Genomic DNA, 27,665 nt, shown 5'->3' with positions numbered 1-27,665 from the left:
GTTTGCAACCTGAAGATCTTCCCCTCCCCACAAAATGAGGGATCATAACACATCCTTTGGTTTGCACAGAACTTGTCATTTTTTGCAAGTTTGCTCAATACTGTCACACGCTTGACCATCACAACTCTCCTAGGGCAGATGCTTTTGTTCCCCTAATAGACGAAGACTCTGAGGTTTAGAGAGGTTCATTATCTGTCAGATAAGCATGATTCGCCCTGCCACAATAATCTCCCAGGGTTGTGGTAAGAGAGGAAAGAGATATTGCATGTGGGAAAGCTTTGCAAACTCTGAAGCTGTGTGCAAATATAAGGTGATATCATGTAAATATGTAATTGACACAATGCCCAATTCTTATTTGCTTTAAACAATCTATTTTATTATAATCACACTTTATATGAATATTAAGTAGTCCTTAGATTTGCAGTGACCTTGGCAGATGGGCAAGCACTTTATTCCTTTATTCATTTGTTTAACCAATCAATGAATATTTTTGTAGTAGTATCACATGATAGAACCAGTAGTAGGTGTTTAGGAAATCAAAATACAACATACTTAAATCCTGCCACTCCCCCTGAAAAGTGATACTTTAGTCACAGAGATGTGCAGCTATGTAGGGTTCTAGAAACTAAAATATACAGTAATTATTTGTAGGAATCCAAAACATGAAGGGGATTCAAAAAGCTAAAGGAGGCATGGAAAATATTATTGGAAAGTGGGTTGTAGCTAGGTCAGAGGAAATCCTTGATGGCAGGCTAAAGGATTTTTATTTTATTTTTGTATAGGCTTTTCAGCAAGGACATTGGGAAGTTTGATGTGACCACGGTGCATTAAACGGATTAGGAAACTTTGGAAGCAGGAAGAGACTTAGCTTATGAGAGAATGGGTTTTCTTTCTTTTTTTTTTTTTTTTCTGAAACGGAGTTTTGCTCAAGTCACCTAGCCTGGAGTGCAATGGCATGATCTTGGTTCACTGCAACCTCCAACTCCTGGATTCAAGTGATTCTCCTGGCTCAGCCTCCCTAGTAGCTGGAATTACAGGCATCTGCCACCACGCCTGACTAATTTTTTTTTTTTGTATTTTTAGTAGAGACGGGGTTTCACCATGTTGGCCAAGCTGGTCTTGAACTCCTGAACCTCAGGTGATCCTCCTGCCTCGGCCTCCCAAAGTACTGGGATTACAGGCGTGAGCCACCATGCCTGGCCTAGAGAATGGGTTTTCCCAGGAGTCTACACTACGATGTGAGCACATAGAAGGAAGATTCCTTCTGTTAATGTGCAATGAAACAAGTCAAAGGGGTAACATACCAGAAGAGAGATTTGTTGGACAAAAATAATTAAGCCGCTGGCATTAAGCTGATATGCAGTGGATCATTCTTGACAATTTGTGTTTCAATCCCTGGGGATCTTTAACAAAAAGCAAATACACACGACAGCACAGTCAATCATGGGAACCAGGTGGAGGAGAGGTGAGGTTAGACCAAAGGAATGGATGGGGTGGGTAGTGGAGGGTATCCTTTTCTGAGCTTTTTTTTTTTTTTTCAAGGTCTGGAGTTAAATCTGCCAGTTTGTGGGACTTTTGACAAGTTGCATCACTTCTGTGGGCTTTGACTTGCCCATCCATAATGTGACATGACTGTGGCGCCGTAGCTTAAACATCCATTCTTACTGGAATATTCTGTGATTCAACTTCTTTCTCTTTTTTTTTAATCTTTTTTTCGTGTGTGATTCAACTTCTAAAAATGACTTCCTTTCCTCTCTGTGAATCTCTGCTTTAATTCTCTGTTCTCACCCAACATCCCTCCACTAAAACAAAATATTTTAGCACACAGAAAGAAGTCCAAACCCTGTTTATTAGTGATCAATTAATCATCTTTGCAATGTTCCATATGCCACAGTGGATAAAGCCAAGCCAATTTATATGTTCATGTATATAGTCATTCCTCCTGTTTATCTGTCTTCAAGATGATAACATGATTCAGAGAACTCTCTGTTGAAGAAACTGCTGGTCCCTCTTTGGGTTTCATAAGAGATTTCCAAACATGTGTGACATGTAGCATCCTAGGGTGTTACCAAATCTCAACTTTAGGCTGCATACGCATTACTTTTGTACATCTTAAATGTTTCTTTTTTCTTGCTCTCTTCACTGAGATTGCTATTCAGCTCTTTTCTGCCTGTGTCCATGATTTCTATCTCCCCACAAACGTGTACACGCCCACTTAAACATACAGAGAGCCTCACATAATGAAAATGATTGTTCAGTACATGTCTATAGGGTTAGGTAAATTATTTATTAATGGGCATCATTCTGATGACACTGCTCCATATTTATCTTTCTCCCTTAGTTTTAAGCATATAGTTGGAAAGGGCCATAGATATGATCTGTTCAACCTCATTGATAACAGGAATTATCCTGAAAACATGCTGAAAAATAGGCTGAAGGCTTTGCCTCAACATTTCTTCTGATTGTCCCTAATGCAACCTGTCCCATTGTTTATCATTTCTAATTCACAGAAAGTTCTGCCTTATACAGAGTGAACCAAAGCTGATCTCCCTGTAACTCCCAGCAGTGGTCCTTACTCTGCTTCTGGAGACAAGTCCATCCCTCTCCCATATGGGGGCCATTCAGGTTACTGAAGGCATATTTCCCCAGCCTCACCCACACTTTCCCCATTTTCAGCTATTTAATTATATTGTCCTCAGTGCCCTTTATTGAGAAGTTGTCTTGCTAAGACCAGGTAGCAGAAATAAGGAGCTTATCAGATGACCACCAGAGATAGAAAGGAATGAATGGGAATCTTCATGTCACTTATGAATATCACATGGTCTTACAACCACAGGCAGGCAGTTTATTAGCACGTATAAAATTTAAAAATATCTTGTATTTTTAACAGCATCTGCTAGAGTTATACTAACTACTGAAGATTAAATGACACTTTAGAGGAACAAATGAAGTTCATATAATATGTCATTTAAGTGACTTCCCAAAACAATATAATCTTTTGCCCCAATTGGCAATGGCATGTTTAATACAATGCCCATTATAAACTTGCAAAAAATGTGAAGGTCAACTTCAAAGTCTAATTGCTCTTTATTTAAATAACATTATATATTTATAAAAATAAGTTTACCTGTGCTATCTGCAAATGTTTTTATTTAATATTTTATGTAGCAATAAGAAAAGAGAAATACGGCAAGCCTCATGGTGCTTACAACTTGCATTAATACAACTAACTCACAAAATGGAGGAAAATAGTCTCACCTAACTAATAACTAATATTTATTTCAATAGATTGAATGTTAAGAGCCTAACACCTAATGATGATGTTTCTTTCTCAGTAAACACAGGAGAAACAGAGGTAGGCTTTGTTCCAACATTTGGACCTTGTTACCTGAATCTTTATGGAAGCCCCAGAGAATACACAGGATTCCCAGACCCCTATGATGAGCTGAATACTGGAAAGGTTGGTTTCTCAATTAAGGTGGTTATTAATCAACATTGGTTAATGTGATTATTTCTTCTTATAATGTCTGATCAAGTATTGCAGGATAGAAGTTTCATACTCCCTAAGACTTAGAATGCAAAGATAGGAAAAGATTGTGGAGATGATCTCACTGGGGGATGGCCAATGGCCATTTCCCCCAACTTCTATGCTTATGGTAGACATCAATAATCAATGCTGGCTCTCTTTCCTAATAAGCCCCTGTGCTGCCTTGGAATTCTTTTCAACATCATATTCCAGGAATTTACCAAGCACTAGGCAATGACATGCTCCCTGAAACCCTTTATTACCCTTGATCTGATCAATCCTTTCATTTCATAGATGAAGACATGGAAACCCGGAGATGGGAAACGCTCTTTTTACTACAACAGAAGCCAAATGTCTTTTAGGTATCTCCAAGGCTCAAGAAAGGGACCAAGCTAGAGAGAAAAAGCCCTGAGAGGGGAAGGATAAAAGACTGGCTGTAGAGTTGGGAGCCCTCCCGTCCTTTCCAGAAGGTTCTATTGCCAGCACTGCTGGGTGTCATGGGAGGAGTAGCCACTCTTCATCCTCATTCCGAGCTGCACCCAGAACATCTTCCTCCTACATCTTCTTCTTTTACTTCCTGGCTATTCTGAGACTTGCCCTGGTTGCCAACATGGCAGCCTCCCTATTCTGAGAAGAGGAGAAAAGCAGCCAAGTTAACACAGAAAAATGCAGAGCTTCCCTGCTGAAGTACGGTGAAGGGAGACTTAGAGCCCCATCCACCTCCTACCTCCCAGGCTCCGCAACCTCCTTCTGGAGCCTAGAGCATGGTTTGAAGGCCTCTGACCTTGGTCGTAGCTAAGATCTTTTTCAGCCCTGGCATCCCAAGGTGTTCTTTGAGATCTGTCCTAAAGCCGGTGGCTCTTCTTTCAAACACCACAGACCTGAATCCAGCTGGGAGAGTTGCTGACTGATTCATTTTGAAAGTTAGGGCCATGGGAAGGAGGAACTTTTTGCAGTTTTATTAGCCTGAATAGAGACACAATTCTTTTTGCTATTGCTACCTAGAGGAATAATCCTGGATTATTGCCTTTCAGGGGGAAGGAGTTGCCTACAGAGGCAGGATCTTGGTTGAATTAGCCACTTTTCTTGAGAAGACACCACCAGATAAAAAGCTTGAGCCCATTGCAAATGATGACCTGCTGGTTGTTGAGGTAAATGTTAGAGTGTGAATAATGCATGGTATAGAAAAGGAGACCTCCAGGGGACTGAAGGGGTAGCTGGGGGTGTTGGAAGGCAACCCAACTCACAATGAACGCACTCATCTGCATGTTTCTAGAACAGCCCTTTGAGGATTGCTTCATGCTTTGAGATGTTAATACTCTATTGAAAACTGGCAAGAGCACTGATACGGTTTTTGCACAAACCGAATGACCTGTTTGCTAACTGGTGTTAGGGGTCATGGGGAAGTGGCTGTAACAGCCACTTCTTGCTGGCACCAAGAGCTATAGGTGCCACCACTACTCATTTCCATTTTCAGAGGTGGCTGGTGGGCCTCAGGCTTCCCAGCACGGGAGGGCAGGTGTGCTGAGGGCTCACATTGCAATGGCTGTGAACCCTGCTTCCTCCTTGAAGACAGGAAATCTTCCCAGTTGACTTCCTCAACCATTTCTGAGAATCCAGGTCGATGCCTGTGTGTTGCACAAATCTGAATCGTTTGCCAGCACAGCCAGCTCATGGATACCCCTCTGTCGGCGGCCCTCCTTGCTGGGTTGCAAATCACCGCCAGCCCCCGAGCTGCCCCAGGCTGCTGTCACCCTCTGTTCCGAGCACACAGGACAGGCCCTGCCCTGATTTCCCCACTTTACAGCAGAAACCAAACAGCAACTTTTAATAAGCTTTCACTTTCAGTTTTTGGGATAAGAATAAGAAAATACAGTAAAACGGGTGACAACGTGCTTGCAAAATGTGGCTATTCTCAAAGCTCATGGGGTCAGGCTGGTGTTCTGGGTCCATGGCAGTCAGCTTTCCTGTCTACTCACAGCCTGTCTCCTTGTGGCAGGACTGGGTTCCCCAGGCTCTCCCCAAACTCCCGTGGTGCCCGGAACACATCTTCATGTGAGTCCAGGCCCAACCGCCATGAGTTCTCCAGCGAGCCTGGGCCCTCTCCCTCTAGTCGTCCGATGTCTGCCTGTTACATCCGCTCCCTTTGCAGGATGATTGACAGGGAGAATAGCCATGCCCTTTAACAGAAACTATCCCTTCTTCCCCAGAGCAATGTGGCCTTGCTCATTGACTCCAGAAGACAGCTATATCAGCAGGTTAGCATCCAAAGCAGTCTTCTGGATTCCCCAGGCTTCACATGTTTGGAACATCCCGTGGTCCAGTGCTTGAGCTGTACCAATTTCATTCCTGTCTCCTCCTTTGAGAGGAAAGGAGCAGGCTCCTGAGACTGCCCTCTCTCCACCTCACAGCCTCAGGAAGGAACTTAGCATCGCCACAGCAGCAAGCCACGGGGCATCCGTGTAACTTCACACTGGGAAAGAAATCGTTCTCCCCCATGAATTATTACAGCAAAGATGATCATTTGTTTTGTTTTTTTACTAGTTAAAGACAAAAGTCAGTAAGGTCCTAGTCATAGTCTTTCTGTCTATTCCACAACGTGATCCACTCCGAAGTCCAGGAATTACAATAGATCTTGAGGAAAAATTAGGAAAAAAAAGGGAGGGAGAGTGGGAAAAGGGGCAGTTTACATGCTAGTTACAGCCAGGATCATGCAAGAGAATAGCCAGAAACCACTTGGAGGCCTCCGTAGAGACACATGGTGGTTTTTGACTTGAGTAGTTACAGATTGGAGCTGGCTCTTGAAATGTTGGTTGGAATTCAGGGTTATGCAGAAATGCCACCATGGACATTCAACCATTATGGTACCTCTTTATTTTGTTCCATCACCAGAATGTAATTTAAGTTCATGCTGCTTCTCTTTGTTTTAAACAACCGTAGTTGCAGGGAGAAGGAGAAAGAGACCCAAGAAAATATTTTAAAAATGCTTTATTAACTGGAGTGCGAAACAAAATTAGTTTCCTTCACTGCAAATAGTTAAACACATACAGGCAAAGAAGTTTATTTCATTAATTTAGTGTAAAAGAAGAAAAAAAAAAAAGTCAACAATGTATATTGCCCACGGAATATGTCAACAGAATAAAAGAAGAGCTTTTTATTGACTGGTAAACAAAACAGAATTCATTTTCTTTGCTCTGAATAATTAAACACAGACAGCAAAATAGTTCATCTTTTTAATTAAATAAATTTAATAAAATCAAAAGTGAAATGAAGCAAAAATTTAAAAACCTAACAGCGTTACAGAATAGGAGGGAGAAAAACCGGGATTCTGAAGATGTAGCCACACTTGAAGCAACCAGGAGCCCCAGGAGAGAGTGAAATGAGCAGATCTGTGCACCTGCCAGAAGGACTGAATGAATGCAGTCAACCTGTAACATCATCATGACCCTTGTCCGTCTTCAGAGGTCCTCTGTTCTGGGTGTTGTGCAGCTAACAAAACTTTTTGGTAAAGCTAAAAAGGCTGCAGCAAACGGGCAACTTTGTTGCCAAACAGCCAAGCGCTCCCCATCTTTCTAAAGCAGAACTGAGCTATTGCTCCCGGTGGGCCTGGTCAACAGAGGCTGCAGTGCAGGAGGGATGCAGCAGGTTCAGCCTGGCCACTTCCATAGTAAGAATCAGGCAGATAGAAGATCAAGGGTTGCCAACCCAGTGTTATTCTAATACCTGCTGGCTTCTGGAACCTCTGCCCTGCTACTAAAGGACCCCATTTTTTTTTGTCTCCAGGATCAAGAGTCTGTTGTTGGACCGCTTTCTCCCTGCTCCTCTTTCCCCAGTCTCCTTAGATGTGACCGAATGTATTTTGGGAGCATTCTATGCACTTGCATTCTCTCTCCTACTCAACTACAATCTCCTTGAGAGCTCTCATTGGTCTGGCCCACATTAAGGGCTCAAAAATGTTGCTAGAAACAGCACCTTCAGGTTCTTCCAGCTGCTCCATCAGGTGTCAGCTCCCTTTAGTAGACACACCGAAGGTGGCATGCTGGGCAGTGTTCACTTGTACCTGATCTCCTTGTCACTGACCTTTAACATCCCATGCCTTGTGTGTCCACAGCCACTTTCAAGAACTCTTAGCTCTTATCGATATCTTGCTTGACAGAAATCACCTCCTTTTCCAAATCGACTGCTGAAACTTTATACCACCTTATCTACAAGGTGCACTGTCACTGATGATCAGAAAGAGAGTCCCAAGGCCTTAACCCCACCTGAGTCCAGTAGACTACAACTTATATTCTTTTTTTCTTTTTTCTGAGACAGAGTTTTACTCTTGTTGCCTAGACTGGAGTGCAATGGTGTGATCTTGGCTCACTGAAACCTCTACCTCCTGGGTTCAAGCGATTTTCTTGCCTCAGCCTCCCGGGTAGCTGGGATTACTGGCACCTCTCATCATGCCCGGCTAATTTTTTGTATTTTTAATAGAGATGGAGTTTCATCATGTTGGCCAGGCTGGTCTCAAACTCCTGACCTCAGGTAATCCACCCGCCTCAGCCTCCCAGTGCTGGGATTACAGGCGTGAGCCACCGCACCAGCCCAATTTATATTCTTTTTCTCATGTTGTAGGCAGGTCTTGTCCCAGGCTCTGTTCTTCTCTGAATGGTGTTTGTTGTTCCTTCCCCGCTCTACCTGTTTGTGCCCTGAGGGCAGAGAGGAAGTGGGAAAGGTCTGAGGGAGCAGCAGAATTCTCAGCTGCCTGAATCTTGGAGGGTAGCCTGGCTCTGGGGCAGGTGAGCCGATGGTGGGGGTGCTCCTCCTGGAGTCTTGGCTTGCCCGGTGATCCCGAGAGCTGCTCCGTCTTCGGCGGCTTGCTCACAGTGTGTTCCCTCTCTGTTGGGAATTGTGCTGATGGCCAGAAGCCCAAACTATTGCTTTTAGGGCTCATACTCTCCGGGGGGGGGTCCTATCAGGGATTCTGGGGTCATTTTGCAAGCTCTGCGTGAGAGCATCCGCAGAGTTCTAATGGAATCCTGGCTATGTGGAGGCCTGCAGAGCAGAGCCGGCCCAGCTGCAGTATCATCCCTGTAGTTCCCACCCCACATCCGAGCCTCCCCATGAACCTTTTCCATCCTGTGCAGCCCCTGGCTTAACAGATGGCTCCAGCTTAAATACCGGCCATTTTCTCCTGGGCCCTGACTCAGACCACAAATTATGCTTCCTATTTTTAGCTCCTTCCCTTTTCTCCTATCATCCTAGCTGGTTTACAAAGAAGAAGTTATGTTGTATATAGTTCTGACTAATCCAAATAACTTCCCACTTTTTCGTTTTGACACAATTCAAGCTCAAACCCAGAATTTCCACATCATTCTGGACCATGGGTATTCCAGGGGGCTTAGCTGTGGACAGTTGAGCAGAGCTCTTGACAAGTGGCATGCTCCCCTAATCCCCCCCTATCAGGGTGACAGTGGACTAAGCTAGGGAGGCTTTTAGACTCTCAATGCCCAGGTTAAAGCTTCCTCAGGTCATTCAATGTGCAGCTCAGGTTGCAAACCAATGTTTTAGGAAGACTGTTTAGAAAGATTGAGGCCTAGAGGGGATTTGACAAAACCCTATTGGAAGGTTTTATTATACCATGTCAAAAACTCCTTTAACCAAAATGGAGACTCTGTAATAGAAGGATGTTCAGGGGTTCTTCAAGACCACAAGCTTCAGTCACTGTCAGAAGTTCTTAAAACAGTCTTCAAAAATTTAAAAATTCCAGCCAGGCATGGTGGCTCATGCCTGTAATCCCAGCACTTTGGGAGGCCGAGGCAGGCGGGTCACTTGAGGTCAGGAGTTAGAGACCAGCCTGGCCAACATGGTAAAACCCCGTGTCTACTAAAAATGCAAAAATTAGCCAGGTGTGGTGACACACGCCTGTAATCCCAGCTACTTGGGAGGCTGAGGCAGGAGAATCACTTGAACCCAGGAGGCGGAAGTTGCAATGAGCTGAGATCGAACCACTGTACTCCAGCCAGGGCGAAAGAGCGAGACACAGTCTGAAAAAAAAAAGAATTAAAAATTCCACTTCTGGGTATATACCCAAAATAATTAAAAGCAGAGTCTGGGTACCATCAGAGTTCTAGAATAGACACAGGATGCGGATAGTATTGCATGGCGGAATGCACAGTACATAACGAAACACAACAACCTAAACCATTGCATGGCTCTTTGACAAGAGAAGGCACAGTGCCTGAAGATCTGTGGGAATATGTCTCATAAAGAAGAAGATATGCCAGCTGAGCAAGGATTTGGGGCAGGATATGGATTCAAGAGATTTTATGTGCCCATGAAGGAAGGCCTGAAGGGCTCATGGTCATTTCTGGTAGGCTGGTAGGTACTCAGTGTGGTTATTGTTGACCCTATCTTCTACTCTCTCTCAGTAAACCAGTAATTTAAAAAGAAAAAGGAAGGTTTGGGGCTGGGCATGGTGGTTCATGCCTGTAATCCCAGCATTTTGGGAGGCTGAGGAGGGCAGATCACAAGGTCAGGAGATCGAGACCATCCTGGCTTACACGGTGAAACCCCGTCTCTACTAAAAATACAAAAAATTAGCCAGGTGCGGTGGCGGGCGCCTGTAGTCCCAGCTATTCGGGAGGCTGAGGCAGGAGAATGGCATGAACCTGGAGGCGGAGCTTGCAGTGAGCCAAGATTGCGCCACCGCACTTCAGCCTGAGTGACAGAGTGAGACTGTCTCAGAAAAAAAAAGAAAAGGAAGGTTTGATTTCCATTTCAATTTAAAATAAATTTACCTTATTTCCCTATTTTTATTTATATCTGACATTAAAATCTTTATTGTTATTTCTGATTAGAAAATTAATACTTTAGCTGGGTGCAGTGGCACACACCTGTAGTCGCAGCTAGTTGGGAGGCTGAGGCCAGAGGATCACTTGAACCCCCAAGAGGTTGAGGCTGTAGTGAGCCATGATCATACCATTGCACTCCAACCTAGTGACAGCGCAAGACCCTGCCTCAAAAAAAAAAAAGAAAATGAATACTTCATTCAAAATCATTAAAAATGTGTAAGTTAGAAAGTAAAGTTTGCCATAATCTCTCCACTTTCTCCAACATAACTGCTGTTAACAATTTGAGTTACATTCCTCCAGACTTTCTTTATGAATATGCCAATATTAAAATATCTAATAGATTTATTTAAAATATACTCTTTTATTTATATATTTATTTATTTATTTTGAGACGGAGTCTTGCTCTGTCAACCAGGCTAGATGCAGTGGCACGATCTTGGCTCACTGCAACCTCTGTCTCCCGGGTTCAAGTGATTCTCGTGCCTCAGCCTCCCAAGTAGGTGGGATTACAGGTGTGCACCACCATGCCCGGCTAATTTTTGTATTTTTAGTAGAGACGGGGTTTCACCGTGTTGGCCAGGCTGGTCTTGAACTCCTGACCTCAAGTGATCCACCCACCTCGGGCTCCCAAGGTGCTGGGATTACAGGCATGAGCCACTGTGCCCAGCCCAAAAAATATTCTTTTGTCATGGTTGCACATATGGATCTATTTAAGTCTTTTTATGAACTTTCATTCTATTTTATGGATGTAATGTAACTTGTTTAACAAGTGGCCTACTGAAAGACATGTGTACTGTTTTCATTTTTTTCCCTCCATTTCAATCAATGCCACAAGGGACATTCTAGTGCTTCTATCTTTGCTCACTTGTATGAGCGCAAGAGGAACTGGTGGGTCCAAGAACCTTCTCCCCTGTCATTTAATTCAGCACTACCTATTAGGTTTAGAATTGCATCTGCTAGAAATCCACATATAAATAAGGACAAAAGGCCTTTCACTGAAGCTTATGTCTACTCATACTTTATAGAAATACCAGCGAAGGCGGAAGTACAGCCTGTCTGCCGTGTTTCATTCGGCCACCATGTTGCAAGATGTTGGTGAGGCCATTCAGTTTGAAGTCAGCATTGGGAACTATGGCAACAAATTTGACACCACCTGTAAACCTTTGGCGTCAACAACTCAATACAGCCGTGCTGTATTTGATGGTAAGATTGGCACTAACCGTTCTCTCCTCTGCACCTTTACAGGGGGTGCACCCTGGGACTGGAAGCAAGCACTGTGTCTTCCCTCTGGCACTGTTCTCCCCAGCCTATGGTTAGCGGAAAGGAAAAGGTTGAATGAGGAAGAGAGTATGGTTGGGGTTCAGGCACCTTAAAGACTGGCCAAACCCAAGACATTGCAGGTCCCATTGCCAGAGGCTGAACCCCAATGCCACCCTCTCCCTGCTGAGCTTTAACATTGGTTTTGCCCTGTAAGACCCCAAGGTAGCCACTGTGCTAAGTACTGAGCTCCCCAAAGCAGCTTCTACCCCTACGAAGCCCCAAATCTTTCTTAGGTTGAGTAGTTGAAATGAATGGACTCTGGCTCAGATACTGGGAAATCATGCTTCTGCTCTTCACTCTGTCACTCGCCAGCCTGTGACCTTAACCGCATCACTGAATTCTAACCCTCAGTTTCTTTCTCTTCTCCAGAGTTGATGTGAGGATTAAATAGCTGTATTTGAACAAAGATGGGTGAGAAATGATCCCTGATTTTAAGGAGCTTACATTCTACTCTATAAAATAAATCATAATAGAAAGTAAAGTATGAGAATTTCCAATAAAACTGTCAACAAATTGAGAGTACAGAGAAGGGAGAGAGGAATACCGATCAAATTTCCCAACAGCATTGCCAGAGTTTTAACTTAATTTTTGTACAATCAGTTTTAAAATATAAGACATCCTAGAAAATATCAGTTAATAATTCTTAATCACAGTAAGGCTCTAGTACCAACCCCTATGTAGCCAGCTAAAGCTTTCAAAGAACAGGAAATTCTTTCTTTTGCCCACTTCCAACAAAAACATTTATTTAGAATAACAATTTTTAGGGACTGACATGTTCAGTCTAGCTTCCTATGTTGTCTGTATTTTCTGCTGCCACATTAGGGAACCATCTTTGATGTTCAGATGCATGGCCCTGAATCACTAAATGATCCTGAGATTGCTGTGCTCTGTCTACTAGGGTGTCTCAGAGAAAATTCCAGAACAGACTGAATAAAAAAGAGCTTCCTAGTCTTCAGTTGCTTACTTGAGTCAAATTAAAGAACCAGATCACCTAAAGCTATTCCCTAAGCCTGTGGATTAATCAGCAGCTCAGTCTGCACATCTCTTTAATAAACATGCTGTCATTTTAAGTGTTCAGTGTTCATTGACCTCCAATGTTTTATACCAGGAAACTACTATTATTACTTGCCCTGGGCCCACACCAAGCCAGTTGTTACCCTGACTTCATACTGGGAGGATATTAGTCATCGCCTGGATGCAGTGAACACTCTCCTAGTTATGGCAGAACGACTGGTAAGTTTCTCTTTTTCTGCATTTCCTTTTCACCAAGCAGGGTGAATTAGGTCAGGCCACTATAACACAAAACAGTGCTCAATACAGTGATCAATAAGGTAAGAGTAATGTCTCTAGGAAAAGTGGAGGTAGATGGTCCTAAGTTAGTATGGAGGTTCAGTGGTATTGGGGACCCAGGCTCTTACGCCCTGGTTGCTCTGCCATCACTCAGTAGTTATCATTGTCTGCATGGTAGAGGCAACTCACTACTACATCTGCCCTCCAGCCTGAGGGGAGCGGTGGTAAACAGTGGGGAGAAGATGACATCAGCCTTTCTCTTGAAGGGAAAGATGCAGAAGTCATACTCCTAATTTCTACTCACTTTCCACTGGCCAGAATCCAGTCATATAGCCACATGTGACTCCAAGGAGGGTGGAAAATGTAGTCTTATGCCTGGGCAGGCGTATGCCCAGATAAAAATTTTCTTACTGTGGAAGAGGGGAGGATGAAAAAGGTAGGAGTGGGGGTGGAATAGGAACTCATAGTTTCTGCCATAATTTTTGTGTGGAGAATGGTTCATTCCAATAGCAATATAAAACTCTGAGAATTTTGCAGTGGAAATCTCCACTGCAGGAAGAGGTAGCTTAGAGGAACCAATGTCTGACACATTCCACTCTTGCTGCAGACTAGAGGAACTTCTTTTGTTTGGAGGTTGGGGATTTCCTTTGGTGCAAACTGCACATATATGATATCTGTGATTATCTGTCTAGTTGACATTGGTCAACTAGATTGGCGAGGATAAGGGGGATATGTTTGGGATATTTCTAACTAAGCAAAAATACTAAGTTACTTGGCCATGTGCAGTGGCTCAGCCAGTAATCCCAGCACTTTGGGAGACCAAGGTGGGCAGATCATTTGAGGTCAGGAGTTAGAGACCAGCCTGGTCAGCATGGTGAAACCCTATCTCTACTAAAAATACAAAAGAAATTACCTGGGCGTGGTGATGTGAGCCTGTAATCCCAGCTACTAGGGAGGCTGAGACAGGAGAATCGCTTGAACCCAGGAGATGAAGGTTGCAGTGAGCCAAGAGGGCACCATTACACTCCAGCCTGGACAGAGTGAGACTCTGTCTAAAAATATATATATACACACCAAGTTACTCCTGTCAGGTAGTGATAAAATCCATCTGGCTTTGGTGTTTTGATTTCCAAATTTTGTTAATATTAATTTTTTAAAGATCTAATCTCTACCAGGGCTGGACCAAAACATATGGGGTTTTAGGAGTATACTTGATCTAAAACTCTATGGGAAAATGTGGAATATTTTACATTGTAAAGGCAATCTGGGATGATAACTATAGGTTTAAATTGACTTAATCATAACTGTCCCTAAAATAAAGTTGCAGTTGATAGGCAATGTACATCTCAAAGGCATTGGTGAGGAATTAGTTGCACCTGTATTCTAACTGTGTTTGAGATGCTCTTCAGCAGTTTTCACCCTGGTTCTTCTTATCACCTCCCTCCACTGACCAAGCTGCCTAATGCGGACAGGACGGTGGCTTTCCCTTTCCCCTCATTGGGATTTTTGATACTCATGGTAGGCTCTTCTTCAGCTTCTCTGTTGGCAGGTGCTCAATGGGATAGAACCATATGTTCTGAGCTTATCTCGTACTTTCTCTGCCCCAGTCCGTAAATCACCATTTCTCCAAGCAACTGTTTCCTTTGAGTGGGGAATAGCATTTTAGAAACAAGATCTGGGTACTAGAGTGCTCACTACTACTGAAATATCATTGCTTCTAGGCCTTCTCGGCAAACGAATTTGCACACACACACGTCTATTTATTTCTATATCTATCAATATATTAAAAGCCATGACTTCATAAAGATACTTCCAATTCCAGTCCAGTACCACAAGGTTTATTCTAGTCCTCCGTGTTTCTGTATCTCTAACTTTCTTCTCCAGCAGTGAGAAATCTGGCCTTCGTTATCCTTAATATATTTGCTCCTTGGTTCAATCCTAAAATCTGTAGGTAAACCACTGTGAAAAATAAGCCTACTAATTAGAGTTCAATATGTTTATGGGTTTTGTTTGTTTGTTTGTTTGTTTTTTGCCTTTTAACAAAGAGTACATGGTCAAAATACTCTTTTGTTCCAAAAGTTACTTGGGTTAGTTTAGTGTAATTACGTTATTCATCTGAAATGGAATTAGGTCTGTTTCATTTCTGGTTATATTCCACTTTAGGGTTCCCTCTCCTATCTTTGCTGGTTTCATTTTATTTGTTTTTTGAATATATAACAATATTTATGTGATTTCAAAGGTTAAACTATATGAAAGGTATAATGGCATAATAAACAATTATCAATTATTTCCTCTCTTTTCAAATTCTTCAGCAAACAAATATAGAGGCTCTAAAATCAGGGATACAAGGTAAAATTCCTGCAAACCAGCTGGCTGAATTGTGGCTGAAGCTGATAGATGAAGTTATAGAAGACACGAGGTACAGTGATCTTACACCTATCTCAGAATTTTTATCCAGGCTCTCCTCCCTGAAATTCTAAGACTGTAAAGCCTGAGGAATTGTTTCTAATGTTTGTCTAAGAAGTGATTTTGAATTATTCAAACTTCGTAAAAAGCCCTCACTGGGAGGAGTGCCTGAATCACCACCAGGAAAAGCTCCACTTTCTGATTTGGTGCCAGTTCTAAAGTAACCGAGGGAGGCTGAGGCCCCACTCCCGGAAGCACGTCCCAGGCAGCCTCAGGCCAGGGATGGGGAGGGGAGGAAGAAGCAAGCCTGAGCCTCTGCTTCTCATCAACCCGAGGATGACCCCCACCCTGGAGAAGGGTGACTTCTGGCTTCTACGGAGAATGGGATCTGGGGGTGGAGCATCGATTTTGCCATTCAGAACAATATCTCTAATTCATAAACATATTTTTAGAAACTGCCTTTTTACTTGCTCTTTTACTGAATGCCTAATGAACATTGTGGCCAAGCCTCTGTTAGGCGAAACCAGTAGATTTGACTTGAACCAGCGGACCTTTCATAACCAATGAGGGGAAACAGCTCAGATCTTTTAGCATATGGAAATCAAAGGGGGAAGTGATTCGTTACAAACTCATTTTAAATATTGGTTAATAAAGCAGTGGACAGGGAAGTTCCGAAAGAAAAGCATATTGAATGCTTTCCACAAGCAAAAAGGCCTTTATTCCCCACGCTGGGCTAACGCCCTAAGTCACCCTGTCTTCTTGTGCCTCCTAGTGGTAAAGCCGGTAATTGAAATGCAACCCGAATCAAAGTACTGCTGGAGCGCTTGTTTAAATTCTGAATGTTAGAGCTGGGTCCTAAGGGATCATGTCCTTCAGTCTCCTCATCTTGTAAATGAGAAAACAGAGGCCCAAAGAGGTGAAATGACATATCTGATGCCCAGAGCTGGGTTTGACAACTCAGCCCCTCTTCCTGCCACATATTTCACAGTCAACATCTATTTGTCCAAGGCCCCAAGTGTGACTTTTGAACTAACAGCTTCCAGATATCTTTTTGCCTCAAAGTCTCACTCTGGGGAATTAACCCTTCAAGTGCAATGCCATAGTTATTTAGGAAACCAAACAGAAACATGTGGTAATGACTTTCATGGGGAAAATGTCTGTGAATTTTAAGATTTACAGTCATCTATTTATACTTCTGATATGAGCTGTTTTTGAGGAATCAAATTGGAATCTTTTTAAACTTTATGTAACAGGAAATTCAGTGTTTAAGGGAAGTCATGCTAGGATTTTCTTCACTGAAGAAGCTGGGTGAAATTCAAGTGAGTGGAAATTCTAGGTAGGGACACTGTGAATAGAGCTTCCTGAACCTGGTGAAAACATCACCCTGTGTGCCACCAGATGCCATGGTGAGAGGGAAGGCCTGGCAGCAGAGGCTAATTCTGGCCCTAGCTCAGCCGTTCTCAGTAACCCTTGGGGGTCTCATCACAACACATCCAAGTTCTCATATTGAATGGAGATTTGGCCTACACGGGTGGTTCATAAATCTTTCTGGAGTTCATGGGCCCCTTTGAGAATCTGATAAGATGATGATGATAAAGATGACAACGAGATGATGACGAGGATGGCAACACTATTTAGACTTTGCTACGCAACTGTTCTAAATGCTTTCCATACAGCAACTCGTTTCCTTCTCACAACAGCCCTAAAAAGTATGTCCCACATTTGAAAATAGGAGGACAAGGAAGTAAGTGACTGGTCAAGACAATAGAACTAGTAAGGAATGGAGCCACGCTTAGTACCCAGGTTGTTGGCTCCAAAGCCTATGTTTATCATTACATCACACTACGTGTTGACACAGATAGACACAGTTTTCTTTATAAGTTCCAGAGTTTCACAGACCTTCTAAGACCCACCCACAGACTGCTTAGAGGCCCAGGATTCCCTAAGTTAAGTACGCTTTACCTACATGGTCTCTAACCTCCCTCCTTCTTCCATTATTTGGGGGTCTGTAAAATGATTATAGGAAGCAAAAGAAGGGAAAGCCAGTTTCTCTCAGCTGCCACTGTTTCCATCTTCTTTCCAGTGACTCTTTGGGCCATAAGTTAAACCCTAAGGCCTAAAATAGCTTTGGGATTTTTCATCTCCCTGTATTCCTTATGAACATTAAGAGACTGGCAGGTCTGCTCTGGCAATGCCAGATGCACTCAACTCCAGCATAAACGAGGCAATGCTTGTAGATTCAGTTAGGAGGTCGATGTGGTTTGCAAGATGGAAATCAAACAAATGTATTTGACCGTTCTGAAGCCTAAAATTAGGTTATTCTTCAAATCCTCTCTTTCTTTTTTTCTTCCTTTTTCTAGATACACATTGCCTCTCACAGAAGGAAAAGCCAACGTCACAGTTCTCGATACTCAGATCCGAAAGCTGCGATTCAGGTTTCTCTCCCAGATACATGAGGCAGCTGTGAGGATGAGGTCAGAAGCCACAGATGTGAAGTCCACACTGGCAGAAATTGAGGACTGGCTTGATAAATTAATGCAGCTGACTGAAGAGGTAGGACTTTTAAACTACACGAATGTCACCTGATATGGGAGAAGGGCTCTGCGAAATGGCACCAAGAATAGGGTGGTGGAAAGAGAATCTACTACATTATCTTGGGTATTGAGCAGATCTGACAGATTGTAAAAATCAATGAGTAACTGGGCTGAGGATGCTAATGATGAATGTGATTGAAATTAGAGCAGGGGAATAATTTTGAGTTGGTGATCTTGGAAATGTCTTCAAAAGTGGACAAATCATTATCATTTTCATGGTACTGTTGGAGAATATTTTGAATGATCTTTGTAGTTCAGAGGATTAAAATGTCAGCTTTGGCTGGGGTTGGGAAGACCTGAATTTGAACATTGTTTCTACCATGTATAACATTGGGCAAAGTATTCAACCTCTCCGAGCCTCAGTTTCCCCATCTGTAAAATGGAGATAAACATAGCGCTTACTAGTTAGCTTTGTTGTGTGACGATTTTAAAAAGATGGTGGACGTAAAAATGTCCATCAATGATAGACTAGATTAAGAAAATGTGGCACATATACACCGTGGAATACTAGGCAGCCATAAAAAGGATGAGTACATGTCCTTTGCAGGGACGTGGATGAAGCTGGAAACCATCATTCTCAGCAAACTATTACAAGGACAGAAAACCAAATACTGCATGTTCTCACTCATAGGTGGGAACTGAACAATAAGAACATTTGGACACAGGGCGAGGAACATCACACACTGGGGCCTGTCAGAGGGTAGGGGACTAGGGGAGGGATAGCATTAAGAGAAATACCTAATGTAAATGACGAGTTGATGGGTGCAGCAAACCAACATGGCACATGTATACTTATGTAACAAACCTGCACGTTGTGCACATGTACCCTAGAACTTAAAGTATATATGTGTGTGTATATGTGTGTGTGTGTGTGTATATATATATATATATTAATTCTCCTCCTGTCCCTCAGAAATCAGAGGGTTAGGTAGGTAGTCATATTTGTGGGTAGAAATACACTTGAAAAAGCACACAGGATTATAGGTAATTTAATTCTCTACTTTGTATGCTTTGGTACTTTCACAGGGTTTTATAGTGGACTTAGGAGAAGCGATTTTTTTTTTTTTTTTTTTTTTTTTTGAGACGGAGTCTGGCTCTGTCACCCAGGCTGGAGTGCAGTGGCGCGATCTCGGCTCACTGCAAGCTCCGCCTCCCAGGTTTACGCCATTCTCCTGCCTCAGCCTCCCGAGTAGCTGGGACTACAGGCGCCCGCCACCTCGCCCGGCTAGTTTTTTGTATTTTTTAGTAGAGACGGGGTTTCACCGTGTTAGCCAGGATGGTCTCGATCTCCTGACTTCGTGATCCGCCCGCCTTGGCCTCCCAAAGTGCTGGGATTACAGGCTTGAGCCACCGCGCCCGGCCGAGAAGCGATTTTTTTATACCACTCTGTGCCAATAGGGACATTTGAATATCCAGCCCTGGAAGCTGGATTATCTCCTTTACAATCAGAAAAAAAGAGGTTTGAAAACAAAATTAATATTTCAGATTTGGCAAATATTGGATGGTGAGCCAGAGACCCTGTGTCCTGTAAAATATATGCAATGTATAACCCTTTGACTGCTGCTGGTGACTTTCTTCAAATGATGCTTGAGATAAGATGGAATATTTTCTAAGATACCTCCCAGAGAAGAGTAGGAGGGGCTTTTGCTAGATGAAGCTGTGCCTCTGCTTCTCACCCTTCCCTTTGGCCTGCCTCCCGGCCCTGCAAACTCACAGTGTGGTTCTAGAAGATGGGAGCTCAGGAATTTGAGACAGAGCCCTAACCACAGCATTTCTTTGCTAAATGAATCCCTGAGGGTCCAGCCTGCAGGGTCTTCAGTCCCTCTCCATTTAGACTAACCATGGCTGTGCTTCCTCTTCCATCCAATCCTCATGACCAGCCACAGAACAGCATGCCTGACATCATCATCTGGATGATCCGGGGAGAGAAGAGACTGGCCTATGCACGAATTCCCGCACATCAGGTCTTATACTCCACCAGTGGTGAGAACGCATCTGGAAAATACTGTGGGAAAACCCAAACCATCTTTCTGAAGGTACATGTCTTCACTGTGTCACGTGAAACACACTAAATGCAAAAGCTGTATTCCTGAGAAGGGGCTGCTTTATGTCATTTGCTAATCATTGAACGGTGAGGGTGTTTGGGGTCAATTCTAGCCCATTCTGGTCCCTCCCTCTGGGGTGATCATTCTGAGAGTGTGATCTGAGGTTGGCTGGTTTTCAATCAAGGACACCTCCTTAGATGTCTTTGTGACGTTAATATAAACATGGCATTGTGAATGCTTTGCTTTCTGGCATGAATATTTCACTTCTAATGTCTCATGCAAGGCAGTGCCTTTCTTCCTTTCATTCTAGTGAATGTTGGGGAAAGAAAGAGAAAGCGGTAGAGCTGGTCCATGGAATCTGTTGCTCTAACCAAATGGGCAATAGATTGAATCAATTTCAGTTTGATGAACCAATCAAAGTGAACATTTTTTACAATCGTAACTTTAGGGAAGATATTCTGAATGTTTTTTGAGTCATAGACCCTCTTAAGTGCCTGACGAAAACCACAGGCCGTATCCTCCGGGGAAATGCACACTGCACGTGCAGCTAATATTCTGCATAGAATTTAGGAGCTTTAAACAGCCCATAAGCCCATTCTAGGGTCCCGTATTAAGAACTCTGTGTGTGCATATGGGGAATCAAAGGTGAACCTAGGGCTGGAAACAAAGAAATCAGAATAGTTTCCATCCATATGTTTTGACATCTTCTCTCTGGCCAACCCCAACTGGAGTTCTTTGGATTTGGGACACAGAAATAACAATTAAGAAGAGAAAAGGCAGAGTCGGGAGAGTGTTCTCTTCAAACAAGGAGATTCTGCTAACTTTTAATAAATTTACTCATTGCTCTTTAATCAGGAGGGTGTAAATAGAATCAGAGTGATTATCTTCTTTCAAGTGTCTCTTGGTAGAATAAATTTTACTTAAGATAGAACCACAATTATAATTGACCTCAGCAGTGGGTGGAAGCAAACTGATTAATAAATAAAACTTCACAGGGGGTGGGAGAGGAGACAAAGGCACCTTCTCTGTGTTAGGTTTTAGAAGTTAGTGGATAAACAGCAAAATGCTTTTAAGAGAATGTTTTATATATTTATTGATTTTGTTAACACTCATTACACAGTTTAGGGAGCTGTTTTAACTCGTGAGTTTTTTTGGTCTGGAGATCCCTTTATACTTTAGAAAAAAAAGATTGAAGACCCCAGAGAGCTTTGATTTATGTGGGTTATACCTATCAATATTTACTGTAATAGAAATCAAAACTGATAAATTTTAAAAATATTTATTGATTTAACCATAAAAATAACAAACCCATTACTAACATAGATTACATCAATTATGTATTTAATTTAAAATGTTAACATAATTGTTAACATAAACTATGTATTTTTACAAAATACATTTTGTGTAGTAAATCAGAAAGCAGAGTGAGACTATTTTACATTTTTGCAAACTTCTTTAATGTCTTGCTGAACAGAAACATAACTGGATTCTCTCATCTTCTTGTGCATTTAAGCTGATGGAATTAGTTATTTGGTTGAAGTATATGAAGAGGATCTGGCCTCACATAGATATGTAGTTGGAAAAGGGAGGAGTATTATAATAACCTTTTCAGATAATTATGAATATTCATCTTTGATATAACACCAAACTCAAGTGGTAGCTTTTAAAAAGGTTAATTGCAATGTGAAACCTGAAACCATATCAATGAATATTTCATACTCAGCTACATTAAAATCCTTGTTCTTTCTTGGACTTTGAATGACTCTTTTATTCATGCATGATTTTGTAACATAATGTACAATCATTTGGAAAATTCATGGAATTATGTAAATCACTGAGTTATGACACATTTTATCAAACAATATTGAAAAAAATCACACTTTAAATCACATTTGTTAATATCACTTATCAGAAAGTCTTTGTGTGTTGGGAAGCTATCAAACTTACTGTTACAGATTCAAGTTTTCCAACACTCTATTATTTTACTTGAAAGCTTGAATTTTGTCATCACCAACAAATAAAGAGTTCTTTTCCTTGGAGTGAGAGGCTCGCTTTGTTTATGTTAAAAAAAAAAAAAAAAAAATGCCTGCCCCATACTCCAATCGGAATAACCACCACGTTATTCAATTGCAGTTTTAAGTAAAAGTGATATTTGTCAATTGCAGTTTTAAGTAAAAGTGATATTTCATTTTTCAAAAATCTAGTTCAACTTACAACTCAAAAAATTGCACAAGAGCTTTTTCTCAAGACAACCATCATATGCCAATATGCAGCAGAAGTGCTTCGCGTCTGCTTCCCATGTCATCGCACAAAATATTAACAAGACATGTATTCAAGGGTCGAGATTTAATAAGATTGGTAATCTTGTCTGGGCACAGTGGTGCACGCCTGTCATCCCAGCACTTTGGGAGGCTGAGGTGGGCGGATCGTTTGAGTTCAGGACTTCAAGACCCGACCGGGCAACATGGCAAGACCCCCCGTCTCTACAAAAAATACAAAAATTAGCCAGGCATGGTGGCATGCATCTGTAATCCCAGCTACTCTGGCAGCTGGGGTGGGAGGATTGCTTGAGCCCAGGAGGTCAAGGGTGCAGTGAGCCGAGATTGAGCCACTGTACTCCAGCAACAGAGTGAGACTCTGTCTCAAAAAAAATTAGTAATCTTTACTGCTTGATCAACAGAATCCTTTTATTTTTATGTTTTTGCACAGGGGAAAAGAAGGAAAAGATAATTCTTTAGTGAAACTGGAATTTTGTTTCTTTACTGAGATTGCAGTTATTACTACTATTACTTTTGCTGTTACCACTAGGTCCAGTTTGGCAATCCTGCCTTGATTCCTGCTACAGTGCAGGAGTTTTTTCCACTGTTGCTTCTGCACCACCCGTGCAAGTACCAATACAGTAAAGAAGATAAATACCATGTTAGTGTTATTAGAAAAATTGTTTTGAACTTGTGGACCTCCTGAAAATGTCTCAGGGACTGGTAGGAATCTATGGATCACACTGCGAGATCTGCTGCTTTAATTGTGATTTTAATCTTTGCTGTAGGGTCATCTGGAAATGTTTTAACTGAAGCAAACATAAAATTAGACTGGTGAGAGCAATGATTAGATGTTCACTCTGCTTTTGGCTTTAACATAATATCACAGTCCGTGCTGTGCCTAATGTAACATCACATGCTATTGTTCATCTCACAGTATCCACAGGAGAAAAACAACGGGCCAAAGGTGCCTGTGGAGCTGCGGGTGAACATCTGGCTAGGCTTAAGTGCTGTGGAGAAGAAGTTTAACAGCTTCGCAGAAGGAACTTTCACCGTCTTTGCTGAAATGGTACCTTTAATAATTCACTATCTTTTCTTCTTTGGTTGGGGGAGGGATACTTTTACTTTTCACCTTTATGGAAAACATTTACATACCAAAAACGACCACAGGCCTCCTTACCATCCCCTAAAATCCCATCCAAGGGATCTTAACCTAAGGGGATAAGAGAAGATGTTCTTGAGATTTTATTGTCAACATCGGAACACACCATGGTGATGAACCCTTTTGTGCGATAATTCCAAGAGATGACTTAGATGACTTCCACCGCGATGCTCCCAGCAGTACTGAAAATGGGTGCCTTTCTAGCTCTCAAAACTAGAGCTCTGTAATAATCTTATTGGTGCCTGATGCAGGAACACTAAGTAGAGTACACACACACACACCCCAACCCAGGAGAGGGGACTCTTGAGATGTTCACATCTTGATAAGCTTACTTGGGGTAGAGGGTCTTAAAACCCCTGAAGACCCATTTCACACTTAAGGGAAGCCTCAGATAGGCTCGTCCAGGGGCAAAAAAAAGCTGCCTGAATACTTCAAAAACAATAGAGATAATTTGTAAAACCTTCACTGAGCTTAAAATCCACCTAGTTAATGAAAAGTCTCATTACAATTAAACCAATGAAAACAATGTTCACAAATGTTTACAGCTAAAAGTAGAATTATTTTGATTTTTTAATACTATTTTTAACTCAAGTGCTTATTGACTTAAATTTGCTAAATGTATTTGGTGGGTCTCTTCTGACAATTTTCAGATGAACACCACTCTACACATAGGCCTTCATGCTCAAATCAATGAGGAGAAGACTGTCATCATTTTAGCTAATCTAGAAATCTGGTCCTGCTACCCACTGCTATGCCTGGCAGCTGGTTCAGGACTGTGGCTCTGATCTGCTTGCTAGGCAAGACAACCCATGACCATCTTTTATTTTTACTTTTTATTAATTCAACAGTTCCTGGCACATAATAGGTCCCAATGCATGTTTATTGAATGAATAAATAAATGATGACAATTTATCCTACCATCCACCCAATCATTCATTCCTCCATCCATCCATCTGTCCATCGAAGCTTTTAGGGAGTGGTGGCTTCATGCCAGGCACTGAGCCAGGTAGCCAGCTGCTGAAGATGATGAAGAAGCCAAGCCTTGTCCTCAAGGATCTCACAGCCTATTGCAAAGATTGCAAAACTGGGTATCTTGTTAAGCATGCAGACTCCAGGGGCACCCTGGGGATTCTGATTCTGTAGCTTAGGTTAGGAATTAGCACCAGTGGTGATTCCAACATGGGGCGACAGTGGGGACCACTTTAAGAAACAGTGGAATGTGTGGGAAACACACAAGCCCTTGCACTCAGGCTTGGAAGTGCTAGTGAAGATAGAGGGTGTGCTGGAGGCCACGAGGGAGGCCCTGAGTGGAGGATGTTGATGTCCAGCCAGCTGGATGTGTGGAGTAGGGGCTTCATGGCATATACAAGGAGAGGCTCATTCCTGCCTTCCTGTAGGATTTCTTGGCATCCACCTGCTCTCCAGCTCTGTGGCTGGGTCTAAACCTGGAGAAAGCAGCCCTGAGCAATGATCGACCAGCCCAGGCCTTCCTTCCACTCTTTCCCATTTTCGGATCCTTCCCTGCATAGAGTGAAGCCTGAGTTTCAACTCATGTAGAGAGATGATCCACCCATTTCTGTTGTTCTGTGTGACTCACCTGTGAGTACAAGCAGAGGCACATTCATAATAATAATGGAAATTTTACTGGCTCTTGCCTTCACGTGCTAATACTAGCACTTAATTTTCTACAAAATTTCCTCCCGAGATTTCTGGGAGTCTTTGAGGTGCTTCACATGTGCTTGCTCATGAGTACTTTTTTTTTTTTTTTTTTTTGAGATGGAGTCTTGCTCTGTCGCCCAGGCTGGGGTGCAGTGGCCGGATCTCAGCTCACTGCAAGCTCCACCTCCCGGGTTTACGCCATTCTCCTGCCTCAGCCTCCTGAGTAGCTGGGACTACAGGCGCCCACCACCTCGCCCGGCTAGTTTTTTGTATTTTTTAGTAGAGATGGGGTTTCACCGTGTTAGCCAGGATGGTCTCGATCTCCTGACCTCGTGATCCACCCGTCTCGGCCTCCCAAAGTGCTGGGATTACAGGCTTGAGCCACCGCGCCTGGCCATGAGTACTTTTTTCTTACTGTCCTGACCTAGTCCTGCTGACTAAAGCCACAGCGCTCAAAGCCACTTGAGGCTCCCATCTCCACTGCCGCTGATACCCTCTTGTCCATGCCAAAGTCTGCCTGGATTTTACTAAAGCTCTGCTGGCTTCCAAGCAGAACAGCAGGAAGGTCTTGCTCTCCATTCTGTGTCCATGTCATGTGACCCCAAGCCCTAAGGTCCCTTAGGATAACAGTTCCTTTACTTTCTGCCTGAAGCACATCTCCCCTCCAGGCTGAGAGCCAGTATCTGAGATAGGCACTATTGTGTCCTCTTGATTCCAATTTCCTACTCAGGCCCCCACTCAAATCTCCTCTTTTCTCCTTCAGCCAAAAACTTTCCTATGGCTTATGCAAATCATCTCAGTGGATTCATCAGCAGACAATTGGAAATTCTAGTTTGGATCCAAACAGGGACACCCACCACACTGGCAAATCTCTACCCTCTCCATGGTTGCCATGATGAAGAGCAGATCATCCTACATTTATAGATTCTAACTTGGAAAGGATGCCTTAGAAGCCAGACTGTGCCATTGCCATTCAGCCTGCTTCCCAGAGAGGCCCTGGTCTCCTTGCCACACTCCAGATGGAATGAAGGCTCAACTTTTAGATCCAATAAGGGCTGGGTACTAAAGGACCTTCATGTTTCAGATGGGTTTTTTGGTGGACTGCTTGGGAAATGGCAACATTAATTGTATATTGTTTCTACAGGGAAATGTGCCCCAAGTTCTCAGCAGTAGACTTACAAATAAACTTTATAAAATCTGCTCATTCATAAGCTGAGGACTTTCATAGGTATTTAAGAGATAAGGTTCGCAGAACTATCTTGAGCCATTCAAAATTATAATAGAAACAATTAGGATGCTATATCGCTATTTAAAAAGCATGTTCACAATCATTTGCACGTTTAAACTCCGAACAACTCTATAGGAGAGGTAGCATTATCCTCAGTTTTCAGATGAGAACACTGAGTCTTAGAAAGGTGAATGATTTATCCAAAGTTGCATAATCAATAACAACTCAAATTAGGTCCATACCTTCTGAGCATAAAGCTTTATTCTGTTTTCTGTGGTTGTCTAGCCTGAGTCCTCGATTAACTTGAAAATGTATGTGCTAGCTTTATTTTTTGCTCTCTGATGGCGTTTCTCCAATTTTATCTCTTTTTTAATAGTATGAAAATCAAGCTCTCATGTTTGGAAAATGGGGCACTTCTGGATTAGTAGGACGTCATAAGTTTTCTGATGTCACAGGAAAAATAAAACTCAAGAGGGAATTTTTTCTGCCTCCAAAAGGCTGGGAATGGGAAGGAGAGTGGATAGTTGATCCTGAAAGAAGGTAAGTTGTCCATTTTCTGAGTGAAAAGGATAGCAATGAGATCTTTCTCTAGAAATTGCTAAATATATTATATCTCCATCATCATTCTTGATAATATTTGTGTAACACCCACTGAGCAAAACTAAGCCCATTGAAATTTGTAGCAAGTTGAAAGATGTTCCACCATAAGACAGGCAAATATAAAAAGCACCTGGTAACTAACATTTTGAGAACTTATTATGTTTGACTGTGTCAGGCAGTATGCTGGGCACTGGCATCATCTTATTTAATCTTTACTACAGCCCTACAAGGGAGTCAGTGGCAAGAAGGATCTGAGATTTGACGCTACTTGCAAGCAAACAAGGTCTCCCGTGACAGTTTCACAGATGCCGGCACATGACTCCTGGGTTAGAATAAAAGAACTTTATTGCCCACAGCAATAGCCATGCCAGAGTATCAATATTTGCTCGACTTCTTCATGCCCCAATCCCCACAGAGTAACATGAAGACGGCCAGATGACACTTGTACACACAGTGGATTGAGTTATATGAGAGAACTCTAAGCTTAGGGGACTGGAATTTTTTATAATGGGCAGTAAGTAGGCTGGCCCTTTGCTGTGCAGAGACAATATCTCAGTGTTCCCCATATCAACATCTTTGAGAAGATAGCCCATAACAAAGGTAGTCGGTGCCTGAGCTCGCAAGATGCGCAGAAACACAAGAGACTCGCAGAGAATGATCTCCCAACAAGTAGTAGTAGTATCTCCACTTTGCAAATGAGGAAACTGAGATCTAGAGAGATTAAATAACTTGTCCAAAGGC

General features: G+C 42.5%; 1 protein-coding gene across 2 annotated transcripts in view; it reads left to right on the top strand.

The window, feature by feature from the left end:
* Positions 1–27,665, top strand: part of MYOF (myoferlin) — a 173,061-nt gene that overhangs the window by 85,825 nt on the left and 59,571 nt on the right. For both annotated transcript variants that reach the window (XM_050802713.1, XM_050802712.1), the window contains 9 exons: positions 3,336–3,460; positions 4,561–4,677; positions 11,388–11,565; positions 12,791–12,915; positions 15,285–15,391; positions 17,739–17,931; positions 19,853–20,008; positions 23,213–23,344; positions 26,701–26,864. In XM_050802713.1, the coding sequence (XP_050658670.1) occupies positions 3,336–3,460; positions 4,561–4,677; positions 11,388–11,565; positions 12,791–12,915; positions 15,285–15,391; positions 17,739–17,931; positions 19,853–20,008; positions 23,213–23,344; positions 26,701–26,864 (1,297 nt within the window). The remainder of the gene's footprint in view (positions 1–3,335; positions 3,461–4,560; positions 4,678–11,387; positions 11,566–12,790; positions 12,916–15,284; positions 15,392–17,738; positions 17,932–19,852; positions 20,009–23,212; positions 23,345–26,700; positions 26,865–27,665) is intronic.

This window comes from Macaca thibetana, chromosome 9, assembly GCF_024542745.1.
Source record: "Macaca thibetana thibetana isolate TM-01 chromosome 9, ASM2454274v1, whole genome shotgun sequence".
Taxonomy (NCBI): Eukaryota; Metazoa; Chordata; class Mammalia; order Primates; family Cercopithecidae; genus Macaca; species Macaca thibetana.
This window is presented reverse-complemented; position numbering and strand designations above follow the sequence as displayed.